The sequence below is a fragment of the Chelon labrosus genome, assembly GCF_963514085.1.
Source record: "Chelon labrosus genome assembly, contig: SCAFFOLD_79, whole genome shotgun sequence".
NCBI lineage: Eukaryota > Metazoa > Chordata > Actinopteri > Mugiliformes > Mugilidae > Chelon > Chelon labrosus.
Window position 1 is genome coordinate 89,902 of NW_028181560.1, and position 13,076 is coordinate 102,977.

The 13,076-nt window shown below is 40.0% G+C and overlaps 1 protein-coding gene across 1 annotated transcript in view; it reads right to left on the reverse strand.

Moving 5' to 3' along the window:
* col7a1l (collagen type VII alpha 1-like) overlaps positions 1-13,076 on the reverse strand; it is a 60,843-nt gene that overhangs the window by 24,766 nt on the left and 23,001 nt on the right. The window contains exons 31-70 of the mRNA XM_084575318.1: positions 12,321-12,365; positions 12,114-12,188; positions 11,928-12,023; positions 11,785-11,811; positions 11,570-11,623; positions 11,392-11,463; positions 11,253-11,312; positions 11,126-11,161; positions 10,984-11,028; positions 10,749-10,784; positions 10,533-10,577; positions 9,765-9,836; positions 9,641-9,673; positions 8,341-8,412; positions 8,174-8,233; positions 8,032-8,067; positions 7,466-7,546; positions 7,191-7,226; positions 6,600-6,644; positions 6,262-6,333; positions 6,097-6,132; positions 5,777-5,803; positions 5,544-5,582; positions 5,358-5,420; positions 4,429-4,467; positions 4,271-4,315; positions 4,117-4,149; positions 3,494-3,559; positions 3,243-3,287; positions 3,104-3,139; positions 2,999-3,025; positions 2,840-2,911; positions 2,684-2,746; positions 2,421-2,438; positions 2,299-2,334; positions 2,173-2,211; positions 2,046-2,081; positions 1,821-1,949; positions 1,560-1,658; positions 138-341 (exon numbers count right to left, since the gene is read on the reverse strand). Of these exons, the coding sequence (XP_084431444.1) occupies positions 138-341; positions 1,560-1,658; positions 1,821-1,949; positions 2,046-2,081; positions 2,173-2,211; positions 2,299-2,334; positions 2,421-2,438; positions 2,684-2,746; positions 2,840-2,911; positions 2,999-3,025; positions 3,104-3,139; positions 3,243-3,287; positions 3,494-3,559; positions 4,117-4,149; positions 4,271-4,315; positions 4,429-4,467; positions 5,358-5,420; positions 5,544-5,582; positions 5,777-5,803; positions 6,097-6,132; positions 6,262-6,333; positions 6,600-6,644; positions 7,191-7,226; positions 7,466-7,546; positions 8,032-8,067; positions 8,174-8,233; positions 8,341-8,412; positions 9,641-9,673; positions 9,765-9,836; positions 10,533-10,577; positions 10,749-10,784; positions 10,984-11,028; positions 11,126-11,161; positions 11,253-11,312; positions 11,392-11,463; positions 11,570-11,623; positions 11,785-11,811; positions 11,928-12,023; positions 12,114-12,188; positions 12,321-12,365 (2,250 nt within the window). The remainder of the gene's footprint in view (positions 1-137; positions 342-1,559; positions 1,659-1,820; positions 1,950-2,045; positions 2,082-2,172; positions 2,212-2,298; positions 2,335-2,420; positions 2,439-2,683; positions 2,747-2,839; positions 2,912-2,998; positions 3,026-3,103; positions 3,140-3,242; positions 3,288-3,493; positions 3,560-4,116; positions 4,150-4,270; positions 4,316-4,428; positions 4,468-5,357; positions 5,421-5,543; positions 5,583-5,776; positions 5,804-6,096; positions 6,133-6,261; positions 6,334-6,599; positions 6,645-7,190; positions 7,227-7,465; positions 7,547-8,031; positions 8,068-8,173; positions 8,234-8,340; positions 8,413-9,640; positions 9,674-9,764; positions 9,837-10,532; positions 10,578-10,748; positions 10,785-10,983; positions 11,029-11,125; positions 11,162-11,252; positions 11,313-11,391; positions 11,464-11,569; positions 11,624-11,784; positions 11,812-11,927; positions 12,024-12,113; positions 12,189-12,320; positions 12,366-13,076) is intronic.

Sequence of the window (13,076 nt, forward strand, 5' to 3'; positions counted from 1 at the left end):
GGGTGAGTAAACGATTGTGTTTTATGCCAGAATAAGGTCCAGGTGGTAAAAAACAGTAGTTCCCCTTTAAATCAGAATTTTAGCGTAAACAAGGAGCGGTTATGTTATTAAAAATGCCTGTTTTCTAATATCCCTACCTCCTTGGTCGTTGTATAATTGAAAGTAGAATTGACTGCAGTCAGATTAATTCTGAGTGAAGACACTTCCTCACTGTCACTGTCCACCGTCTCCTTCTCTCTGGATCCCTGTAAGGTGCTCTGAGTTGAGTTGAGTTCCTGCTCTGCATTCAGCGTGTTGATGGTCCATAAGGTAGGGCCCTCCGCAGTGTCATTTGAAGAGGCCTTCACATCAAAAGACTGAATTAGGAATGAGAAAATGGGCAGTTTTAAATCAAAAAGGCGTCTCTCTGAGCTAAGAGAATATAAGTGGCGGTATTGCACAGAAGGTGAAAATCTAAATGAGAGATTTTCCACGCAGACAGGATGAGAGAAGAGACATTACATGAAGTGGGGATGTAATTAAAGTAGGTACTTTACACTACATCTGTCTCAATGCTGCAAGGAGATTAGAAATACTCAAAACAACAAGAGTCCAGCTTACGGTATATTTTCTATAACAGCTATTTTGACACTTTAAACAAAATAAAAATTAAATAAAATTAATAAAATGATGTAAAAGAAAATCTGTCTTATAGATATGCAAGAATCTGGGGGTGTCACACATAGGTTCGTTTGGTATAAGATCATGACAGTGGCGGCCTAAGGTGAATACTGACACCATATTTGTCATCCATTCATTTTTCTTTTAAACCATGTTCTTTGTTTTGTATAACATATAATATAAATCGATCAGGCATAACATTATGACCACCTTCCTAATATTGTGTATGTCTCGATTGTGCCTCCAAAACAATTGTGACTCATCAGAGAATGGACATGGTCCTTCTGAGGGTGTCCTGTGGTGTCTGGCAACAAAATGTTTTTAGTGGGGACCTTTGGGTCCTATGGGTTGAGGGGAGGTTCCTCTGTGGATCATCCCACAGATACTTGGATCAGTTTGGGATCTAGTGAATTCGGAGGCCAGGTCAACACCTTGTCATGTTTTTTTTTTTAGTTGTTCCTAAACCGTTTTTGTGTGTGTGCCTGTGTCAGGCTGCATCCTGCTGGGGATGGCTGCTGTCATTACTATGGGGTGGGGGTGCATGGTCTGGTCTAGGTGGGTGCTACATATGTCTAAGTAAAATCCACACTAATGCCAGGTCCAAAAGTTTTCCAGCAGAACATTGTATTGTCACAAGATGACACAGGCTCAATGTTATTCACTTCTCCTTTCAGTAGTTTTAATGTTGTGGCTTATTGATGTATTCTCCGGCAGCACCTTTTCTTTTGAAAGAATACAAATCTTTACAAGCAATTTACACCCACACTGAGCCGTTCTGAAGAGAGCTCAGGAGAAGAGTGAGAAAATTGTACATGTCCACGGTACAGATGTCTACATGGATTTATTTCTTCTTCTTTTAGGTAAGATGAGACTTAAAGATGAGGGTTGAGATTACTTACGTCTGTCAAAGACAGAGGAAGCTGGCCATCTAAGTCAGAGTCCTCGATGGTGTCTATCTCGGACAGGGGCTGGCTAGTGAGGTCAAATTTAACTGAACTCTGAAGAGACAAAGTGAACATACAAGAAGTATTAGCTTAATTCCACAGACATAGAAAAGACTCATGATTAAAGTGAAAGGCCTTAATTCTGACAGGTCATTTGTATGCAGAATATGCATGATTTGTGTTTTAAGGTAGCTGGGGGAATAATTATTCACATACTGTGTACTCCGTGATGACGTTGGAGGTGTGAGTGTTTTCTTTTGTTTTCTTGGACTTGCTGAGCACATGAAGCAGCTCCTCTATCCCATCCTGCAGCAACCGGTCAATCAAAGCCTTCAGCAAAGGCAGCTGAGAAAAGAAATATGTTTTATTTAGAGAGTAAAACTACTGCTATACTACGTCTACTTCTGTCAACATCAAACTGTACACATGCTCCGAGCTCACCCTTATGCCATAGGCTTCAAACATCACTTCGATGTCCTGAAGTGGAGGAAAAATATGTTGTTCAGAGGCTTAATAATGTAAAATGAGAATGTATCCCGAAGGAAGAATTATTATATTGCTATTCAACCTTCATCGCAAGAGACTTTCCAGGAGCTCCAGCGTCGCCCTGCACAAACATGAAAGTAAATGCAGTGAAAATAATGTAATTTCCATTTCCGTGTTTTTTTTTAGGTACAACTCTGATCAGCTCTACCTTCTCTCCTTTCAGGCCTGTTTCTCCTTTATCACCCTGCAAAAAAAAAGAAAGACAAATGAGCCCCCAGCACATACTTACGTTTCAGCTTATTTTCAGCTTCAATATAAACACCATCTTACCTTCATTCCCGGAGATCCCTAAACACACAGAGACAGAGGAGCAAGACATTTGAACATGCATCTGCAATGCATGACATCAAGCCCGCCATATCTGCTCGCAGATGACGGGTCATTTCAACCCACAACGAAAGCACAAAAGTCATCGCTGAGTGATGACGCCATGCAGGCTACACATGAATTACACCATGCAACAGCTGAAATTATGTGGCTCTTTTTTAAAAATAAATATGCAGGAACGTGTTGTGTATAAGAAAGAAACTCACAGTTGCTCCAGGAGGACCCATCGGGATCGGAAATGCTTGTCGGATGTCGTCAATGGTTGCGCCCTGAGAACAGATTGGACGTAAAAACTAGTCATTTGATGTCCCCAATCTACTGTTACATATTTGAAATAATAGACGCTGGTGTTTATATTTTACCTCAGAAGTGACAAGCACTTGTCTGCCAGGCAAACCTGGAGGTCCTGGTTCTCCTTTACCGCCATCTTTACCCTGAGACAAGAACAGCAACACTCAGTTTTCAACTTCTGTCGAGTTCTGTTGCAAAGGCTTTATATTTTAAATCCTGAAAGCACTTACATTTGCACCTGCATCTCCTTTGTCCCCCTAAAATCAAGAGAAAAGTTAACGCATGTGTGTTTAAAGAATTTGCAGGTTGCGTTGGGTGCAGTAACTTTTAAGGACCTTTTTGCCGTCATCTCCTTTGAGTCCTCCTTCTCCCTGCGAAAACAAAACCTATGTTAATTTAAAAATGATTCAAATAATGTAGACTTTAAGCTCACACAGCACAGTGGTGTAACTGTCAAATGAAAACGGTCCTCACATCTTTTCCTGGCAGGCCCCTCTTCCCGTCGATGCCAGGTTTTCCCTGCGGAGAAGAGGAACATCAACAAACCATCAACAAACCCGATCTCTGCAGATATTTATGAGATTGATCATTATAGTGGCTTATGCTGATTATACACAACACATTTTGGGATTTTTTTTTGGCTTGAACATAGATTCCCACCCATTAAAATCCCATAAAGGATGGATGGTGATGATTCGAGCAGAGGCACCGTGACTGATACTCACCGGAGTTCCCGGTAAACCAGGCATCCCAGCGATCCCAATCCGGCCTTGCTCTCCTTTTTCTCCTCTCTGCTCACAGACACATTCATAAAGAAGCACATCTTTTATTTCTAAACTTAGTTATAAACCAAGAAACTCTTAATAAATCTGTTCAACCTTGAGACATCTGTGTTTATCTACACACAGCTTCCTTCTTTCTTTTTAAACTTCATCTTCAAGTTTACTTGTCATTCTGACTTGACGTCAAACATCTAAAGCGCTGTGTGCAAAGAAAACAAAAGCCAAACAAAAGGCTGGAGCTGAAATGCCTAAATAAAGATTCAAAATCATGACAGCATCTTTGATTTTCCTTTCATAGATTTTTTTTTTTTTTTAATTGAATCCAATTATTTCTCCACGGTTTCCATAGAGACCATCAGTTAAAGTAAGACTAATTCTACACGGTGGCGCCAGTCAAAACAAATCATCACTGTCTCTTACAATTTCTCAAAGTTTTATTTAAAGGGTTAGGTAGAACGTACATCATTTTATGGTCATACCATCCAAAGTATATAAGGAAGCAATTAAGATCTACAGTTATTTATTATTAGATCAAGTTCAGAGGAGAAATAGTTTCACACACTCACCGGACCAGGCTCTCCTTTTTGCCCCTGTTCACCCTACAGTTATCAAAATACAATTTGTGAGTACGTTTACACACAATGTAACTTACATTGGCATTTTAATGCTATCTTAATAATCAGTAACACATAGTTTATATTGTCTGAGTGTTTGAATAACCTTCACTCCTGGTTTTCCATCAGCGCCATCTCTTCCTGAACCACTCTGCACAGTAGATACATATTTAAACATGTTTTCTTTTATATTATTATTATTTATTGTTAAGATTTGCAAATACCAACAGAAAATGTCATTTAAATAATAATGTATGCACGTACCAGAGATGGTCCTGGTAATCCTGGTTTGCCCTCTGGACCCTGGAAACATTCAAATATTGAGATGATTCTACTTAGAAAGTGATCAATTAACAGTTTAATTATTGATAAATCTGCAGGTTCAGGCTAAATGTAAAAGAAAATAACTGCAGCATTTTAAAATGTGTTGTTTTATTCGTCAAAGTCCCACTAACTGATTCAAGTAGCAATAAATAGAAACTTCTCGTGGCGCATGTAAGCGAGAAGCTTATTCTTGCACCTTTAGGGAGTTCTCGCATCTTGTTCTTGACACATCAACCGGGCAGAACTTCTTTTTGCGTGGTGTCGGGTTACTAGGTGGGCGTGGTTAATGCGGAAACGCAGAAATGCTAGCGGCTAGCGTTAACGAGCTCCCAGATGCTAATATTCGCAATGTCAACGCTAATCTCTCCTGGGTGGAGATGGGCATTCTGTGTGTGGGAGCATGCAGAATGAACGTTGTGATCCGACGGACACGGTCGTCAAAACGACTGGTCGACACCCGTAAAAAATAAGAAAAGTGCCTCTCGTCGTCCGTCTCCCGCATCTCCCACAATGCTTAGCGAGTGTGACTATGCTGGAGTGGGAGGGCCCTATGAGGACTTCCCCGCAGTTCGGCACGTGAGCATCTCGAAAGTATAAATTACTTGACTTAAACAAACTTTTTTTGTCTTGTTCTGGCAGCCCTAAGAGCGAGAACAAATTTCTTGCTTTTCGCAGAGTATGTCACAAGCCTACTAACACTTAAATGATTATAACTGCTTTCCCATGTTTATTACCTTTAATATATTTGTCATATTATTTGTGATATTGTTTGTGATTGCACTTCACTACAGTCATGATAGACATCATCAGTTTATTTCTAAAGATGCAGGATTATTGGTGAAATGTAATGCAACCGATAGGATACTCACTCTTAATCCAGGTAGACCTGTTTCTCCTCTCAAACCAGGCTGACCAGGCTCTCCAGGCTCACCCTGTAGGAACATTTTGCAAAGGAAAGTTAAGGAAAGAACAGGCAAGAACAGATTTTCAGTTCTCACATAAAAAAAAAAAAAATGAATGCATTAAAGGATGTTGCGTGTTACTCTTCAAGTTACCTTAATCACTCTGGTCAGTACGTTGTTCTCTCCAACAATCTGGCAGGACAGAATGACAAATCAAAAGTTAATCTACCAACCAACAAAGCGTTTCAGCTGACTGGGCACAGACACACGGTCTTATGGGAAAAATAGTCATTCTTTCTTTATGAGCTTTATTTCAACAAAAGCTTCTGTCAAACATGGCTGAACTGATGATAAGTTGTCAAAAATGATAATAGAGATTTGTTTACTTGTGTTCCCGGAGGTCCAGGTTTTCCCTTTGCGTCAATGCCAGCGTGATCGAAGGGAGACGAACGCAACACAGTTAAAATCTAAAAATGTCACACCGCTGAACACAATCCATGTTTGCAACACCGAGCAAAAACAGCAGAGGGGCACTGAAGGGTGGCGTGCACACAAAAAGCCAAAGTTAATGACTCAACTTATCAAAAACAGAAATCGCGGAGACACAGGAGGATAAGCAGGTGGTGGAGATTTGAATGATACGCAAGAATGATCAGAAGGTGGTAGACCAGGAAAAACAATGATCGTCAGGAAGACAAACACGTACCGGCTCTCCTTTGTCACCTTTGTTTCCATCAGTGCCCTTCAAAAAAAAGAAAAGATAGAAAGTGGAAGCATATGAAGCTAATTTACCATTTATGGTTACATTCCCTTCAGTAGGGTGGAGTGTATTTATTCTCATTTAGGTTGATTTAATTTCTCATGAACTTACAGCCAGGCCAGGTTTTCCATTGTCGCCTTTATCTCCAGGGTCTCCTGGTCGCCCTGGCAACCCCAGTGGACCCTGATCAACAACAATCATGAAACTGTCTGGGTAAATAATTTCTACAACTTGACATTTACAGATGCAAACCTACCACTGATGTTTTGCCGTTTGTTTGAAATTCACCAGGAAAGCATTTTTATCTAACTTTTTACTACCAGAAACCCAAAACGCTTTACCTATTGCACATACAAATCTACAAGTCTTCAAGTCTCTTCTTAATACATGCTTTGTAAAAGTTTAAGTTTGTGTTCTTATTTAAATTGTATGCCTGTTGAAAGAAATACCCTGATTCCTCTGTCACCAGGCTCTCCAGTCGGTCCCTGATCACCCTGTGAAAGATAAAAAATTATTTAAAAGTAAAAATTTGATGATGAACTTGAGTGTCAGGATTTAAAATCATAACTAAAGGTTGGATTTTTACCTCTACAAGTGATCTACACCGGTGGCCCTACACCATTGTAAGTTATATAGTTGTGCGCTGGTCGCCATTGTTCTGTAATTATATCGCTAACACGCTAGTTAGCTATGTGATTTCTATCTATGTAAATCTGTGTGCTTCAAACGTTGGAAGCGAGGAGCTCATGTTGGAGTTGGAGCAAATAAATTTGGAACATCAGTTACTGAAATTACTCCAACACGGAAAGGGGAAAAGACACCAGAGGGGTGGACAAGGTTAAATGCAATTTGGACCAATTGTGGCAGTCTGCATGGCTGTCACGCATAGTTACATTTCTGGGGATTAGCAGGCCATTTGCACGTGAGGCTATGTCATACCTTGTACGTAGACCTGATGCAGTACCAGCTTAAAACAGCTAATCTCTTGGACAACGTCTTAAAAGGTTAAATGCAGATACATCCAAAGGAATCAACTTTACCTTAATTCCTTGGTCTCCTTTAGTTCCAGGGGCTCCCTGCACACACAGTTAACAACAGGTGTTGTCATAAATATATAGACATCTGAGCTAACACACACCATTTATATGTGAAGAAAATGGAACAAGAAGAACTTTTTCCTGAGATTAATATTGTAGACATGTTTCAATCAATACTTTCCCTTGATTTCTAAATTAATGCTTGAAAGAAAATAAATCTGAATTGTGCAGACATATTTTTTTATCATTGCAGTGACAACCACTCAGGATTTACTTACATCTTTACCTCTTAATCCTGGATCTCCAGGATTGCCAGGTAAACCAATATTCCCTTTGTCACCTTTAGAGCCGTCTTGCCCCTGAACAAAGAGAATAACTCTGATTTAGGACCTTAAAAGGTTCAGTGAAAGCTTACCTATAGTAGTAATGCTTACATCCACCGTCTTATTTCGGGAAACCAACAAATCTGAGACCTGACCTCGCCTGTGCATGGGTGAGTCACCAGCTCGGACGCAATATGGGATGGGTTTGATTTGATCACTGCACAAGTTGTTGGGGTGGACATGTCACATTAGTTGTGGGCTTATCCAGCTGCATCTGGATGCGTTTTGTTCTGAGATTTCCAAACACTACCTTTGGCTTCTATATAAACACAGTGTGTTGTTAACCTGTCTGTCTGTACAGAATAGACCGTCGAAGGCAGTGAGAATGAACCATATCAGAAAAGGTCAGGTGATGATTCTCTGTGGTTTCCTCACCACCACCTCCTTTGCATCGCTTTCGAACAGCACATTGTGAAAATAAAAATATTAATAAGGAGAGTAAGTCATGGGTTTTCGCTTACCTTTGGTCCTGGCTTTCCAGACAAACCAACATTTCCCTAAGGATGATAAAAACATTATGTCTATGCTTATGTCATTGTTGATGACGGCAATCATCAGCTGTTATTACAGGATGACAACAGTGGTAAGGTGTTAACATCTCACCCTCTCGCCATTTTCTCCCTTTGGTCCCTGCTGTCCTGGAATCCCAAAACCAGGGCTGCCCTGTAAACATCAAAAACAAACCATTCCAGTACAGCAAAATTAAATATAGTTAACGACTTTAAAGGGGCCAAATACCAACATGGTGGAAAGTAAATCTGACTATGAACCTTTTCTCCTTTGTCTCCTCTTTCTCCCTTTATTCCCTGAGGGCCCGTGGCACCAACTGGGCCGATGTCTCCCTGATAGACAGAAAACATCCACACGACACACGAACACATACACATCAATCAACACGAGTCTGGTCACCAGGCTGAACCTCCCTTCACTCTAAAACGATACCCCGTGGACTGAGATTAAAGGGGTCCCATGCAACGGAGCATTCAGACCCAACTGTGAAAAACTAATGAGAGAAAATCTTAATTGTGTTTGATAAGCAGACCCAGAGGATTGAGTCTGAAAGAATACCCCGAACAATTAATTAACAGCGTTTCCATGGAATAAAACATGAGGAGAATTGCTTCTCTGAGGCCGACTTGTTTCAAGCGGGCCAAGATAAATATGGGAAGTAGAGATGAAATTTAACAAGGTGATTTAAAGTTTTAGTCTTTTAAATCCTCAGACTAATTGGCAAAACCTAACCAAGGAACGAGTAACACTCTTCTCTCCTTCGACAACTTCTCATACTTCTTAACTGTAGTTGAGCCACAATAGGAGAGATCTCTGCAGACTGCTTTATTGATATCTATAAAACGATTCTTTAGAAGAACAAAAAATATTTTCTCTTAATAAGAAGCTTAATCATTTTGTTATGCACCATACTTCAGTTTAGAAAAAGTTTGCAGAGAAAGTCATTAGGTTGTGGTTCGGGTTAAAATATATTCTCTCACCATTTTATCTATGTTCCACAAGCTATGTCCACCTTTCAATTCAGGTGTGATCAAGTGAATTGGACACTGATTTTCAAGGTCTTGATAATTATCAAGCTGTTTTCTTGTGGTATCTTGAGAATCGCTCGTTTTGTTTTCTCGAGCTAACAGGATAAATTAAATCATTATTGTTATCTTTCACATGTGAGATAACAACTAACAATTAACTTAACTGATCTTGAGATAAAAACATAAAAAATGTAATTGCAAGGATGAAATAAAATCCATCCAGGCTACAACTGATGTCACATGGCCTTCATGGACGTACTTTCAACCCCCTGCCGGAGGGTTTTGGTGATTTGGCATAAGGGAATCTCTATATTTCTTTTCTTGTCTGTGGGTTAAGTCAAGTTAAACAAACTCTCAATTCAATAGTTTATCCTCTGGGATGATTTCTTCAAACTTTAGATTAGATTTTTGCCTTGTTTCGTCATAGATTGCGCAAGAACACTGATGTGTTGCAGGGAACGTCAAAGGAAAATCTGTGAAAATCGAAAAAACTTGCTCGGATTAACAAAAGTTAATGACTTTGGTGACTTACCCTTGCGCCCTTTTTCCCAGTTGGACCAATTATCTGTTGTGATGGGAAAAAGAAGACTGAGAGCTGAGTAATAAGTGTTTGTGTTTATGAAGTACGAATGAGTGAGTATGAAAGGTTTTCTTACACCCTTGGCAGGATCGCCAGGGACTCCTCTAGGTCCTTCATCGCCCTTTAACCCTATCGACCCCGTCCGTCCCTACAAGAATCAAAGCAAATATGTTTTAACTCGCCGTTTCTCTCCTGTAAGCTGCTAATTTATAATTTGTACCCAGCAAATTAAAACCGACGTTTATTCATGTTTATCTTCAAAGCTATTCTTTTTAAATTAAAAAAGAAAAAAATGTAAAACAAAAGACAGAAAGATTTATCCCATGACAACATTTCTGTGGTGCTGTCTTCCAATGCAGCCTCAAATTAAAAATCACTGAAGCGGGGGGAAAAAGATGGCTAATTTTCAAAAGATAACCACTGAGGTTTGAGAATTTGGCTCACAATCCGATGTAAACGTCTCCGACAGAGCCCCATCTTTGAAGCCCAGAACAAAAACAACTTCCTCATTTGTTCATTTGTCAATTTAAACGTCTGTTCGGAGACTTCACAACAGTTATTAATCAGTGCATTGCTGGCTGTTCCACACAGTTTTCACAATTGGTCCCAAGCAAACATATTACAGTTGCCTCAGGCCTTTATAAATGATCAAAACTGGATTAGAAAGTTGTGGATTTTAATTTGCTAAGGTAAGTCATTAGAAGGAATTCTAATTATGCTTGTGTAGTGGGACACTTATGAGGTACGGGAAAACATTTTATATTTTGAGTGAAACAACTCCAAGCAGCCAAAATGTGAATACAAATTGTTAAGCCACGTTTTATACGACGTAATCCTCACTCACTGTGGGTCCTTGTGGTCCCATTGGTCCCATCTCTCCTTGATCACCCTGAAAAGAAAAAAAGAAAAATGAAAATTGCATTCATGGACGCACACACATATTTATTCATGCGGAATTAGCCTTAGCTAAATTAAACTGGTGCTTTTACTTTATCGCGTAAATTGTAAAGCGAATACTTTCAGCTTAATTAGCAGAGAATTCATTGCGGGATGAACTTACCTTGTCCCCTTGCTCCCCTTTGAATCCCTTTTTCCCCTGCAGGTAAGAATAAATCACTCGCTGTGAATCCTTTCATCACTGATTCTTACACATTGTTCATCTTAAGTTAAATAGGTTTAGATTTTTTTTTATCTCATTAGGGGGTTAGTGGAATTAATTCATTTGCATTTAAGGGTAAAACACGCAGGAAACCATTGCTAGCTATTAAACTAGGAGAGAATGATGATGTGCACACCCGAGGTCCGATGATTCCCTGGATGCCCTGCTCTCCACGTTCACCCTTAAAAGAAAAAAAAAAAAGCATAAAAGTATTATTGTGCAAGAAGTTCTGCAAGAAGTAAATATTCCACTTGATGTTAAAAAGAAGCTTTTAGTACCTTCGGGCCAACTGGTCCTGTTAAGCCAATGTTTCCCTGGAAAATAAAAGTTTAAATGTGAAACAATCAGTAGAGTGCAGACAGTCACAGCCTCAGATCCTGGTTCTGCTGCTGTGCTGTGATGTACCTTCTCTCCCGGCTGTCCACGAGGACCTTGAACACCTTGTATGCCAATTCCTTGTTCACCCTGCAAAATAATCAGGCTCATCAGTTTGACATTCTTGCACAGCTCAACTGCAAAAAGTTGTAATTAATAACACTTTTACCTTCTCTCCTTTCTGACCTGGTAATCCTGGTACCCCATCGATGCCGATGGGACCAGGCAAACCTGCAATGCCCTTTAGTTAGAGAAGAACGAGTGTGTGAGAGAAAAACAAGCAAAGAGACAAAAACACGTCATCTGTCTTTTGCATCTTCTAACAATGATATCAACTGTGTGCTTACATCTTTTCCTGCTTCTCCTTTGTCTCCTTTCGCGCCTGGCTTCCCACGCAAACCCTTTCAAAATGTATAAAAGTATTATCAAAACTTATTAAAAGAAACAATGCATGTTTTAAACTAGGCTGATATGCGAGAAGATGCAATGTATTACAGGACTACATGGAATTCATTCCTTAAAAACCAAAGGAAATGTTTAAAGGACAAGAAGGCAGACTTACTTTTGCTCCCGGCTCTCCAGGATCTCCCTAAAAAAATAAAAGCAGCTCTGTTGGACTATGTCGAAGATGTCAAAATGGGAACTTACTTACTGGGGGAAGGAGTATTGTAAACATAAAATAACATGGTAACTAAGATGTTTTACCTTGACAGATATTCCTGGGGACCCTGGAGGACCTGGCTGGCCAGGAATGCCTGGAGCTCCATTGACCCCCGGTACACCAGGAGGTCCCTGTGGACCCTACAACACACAGGCAGTAATGTCACAGCTGCCCAGAAGTTTACTTTAGAAAAACCTTAAAATATATATATATATTTTTTGTGGACGCACTGAAGATCCAGGCTCTCCTTTCCGTCCAGGCACATAATTTGAATCTGTCCCAGCTATAACATATCCAGGCTCTCCCTGAATGGAAAGACACAATAAGAATGATCACAACAAATCATTACGAGCCGTTTGCTGTTGTTCTTGTAGCATTCAAATCTTAAAAAGTTCAGTAGACGGGCGTGTGACGTGTTCACATCCTGTTAGACTTACTCTTTCTCCTCTCTGTCCCTTTGGACCAGTGAGTCCAGGAAGACCCTGCCATGGAAAGACATTTGAAGATCAATTATAAGATGAAGAAGCAATTAATTATTCTGATAGATGTGCAGAAATAACAATAAGAAATTCCAGTAGTGGGCATGGTTTTGTCACAGCATGTCCACCTCCAATTTTCTCTCAAGCCAATGTTCAAAAAGCGAAATGAATCAGTAATTGTTTTTCCACAAGTCATTATATCTTCCGTAACACACGTTGGGATGAATGTGCCCGCGGTACTTTTGAAAAACAATTGCACAATTAAGTATAGAGGTAGTGTATGTTTGGGGACATATCTGGCTTTACTGACATGTCTGAAGTGGAGTGACTGACAAGAAGTTTGGAAAAGGCAAGAGTCCAACTTGCTATTTTTATTGGGTTGTAGAAGAAAAGGCAATAAAAAACAGATCCTACAGGGATTAAATGCTCCTAGTCCATTAGCTAGTATACACATCAGCTATGTTCAAGTGTTCCACCCCGCTTCCCATATTTGGAAGGTCTCTGCTCCGGCTGGATTTCATGTTGGGCTTCAGTTTGGTGCTGATGCAAACAAAATCATCCCTAACCCTAGGTCTGCAAATACACTGCCATGGCAACTTCACATGTCCTTAAAACCATTCCTCTACATCTCTGCGTCCACCCTTTGGTCTCACATCTAATCTCGAAACTCCATCTTCAGCTTGCATGTGTGATGCAAAACAGATAACCCCTTTC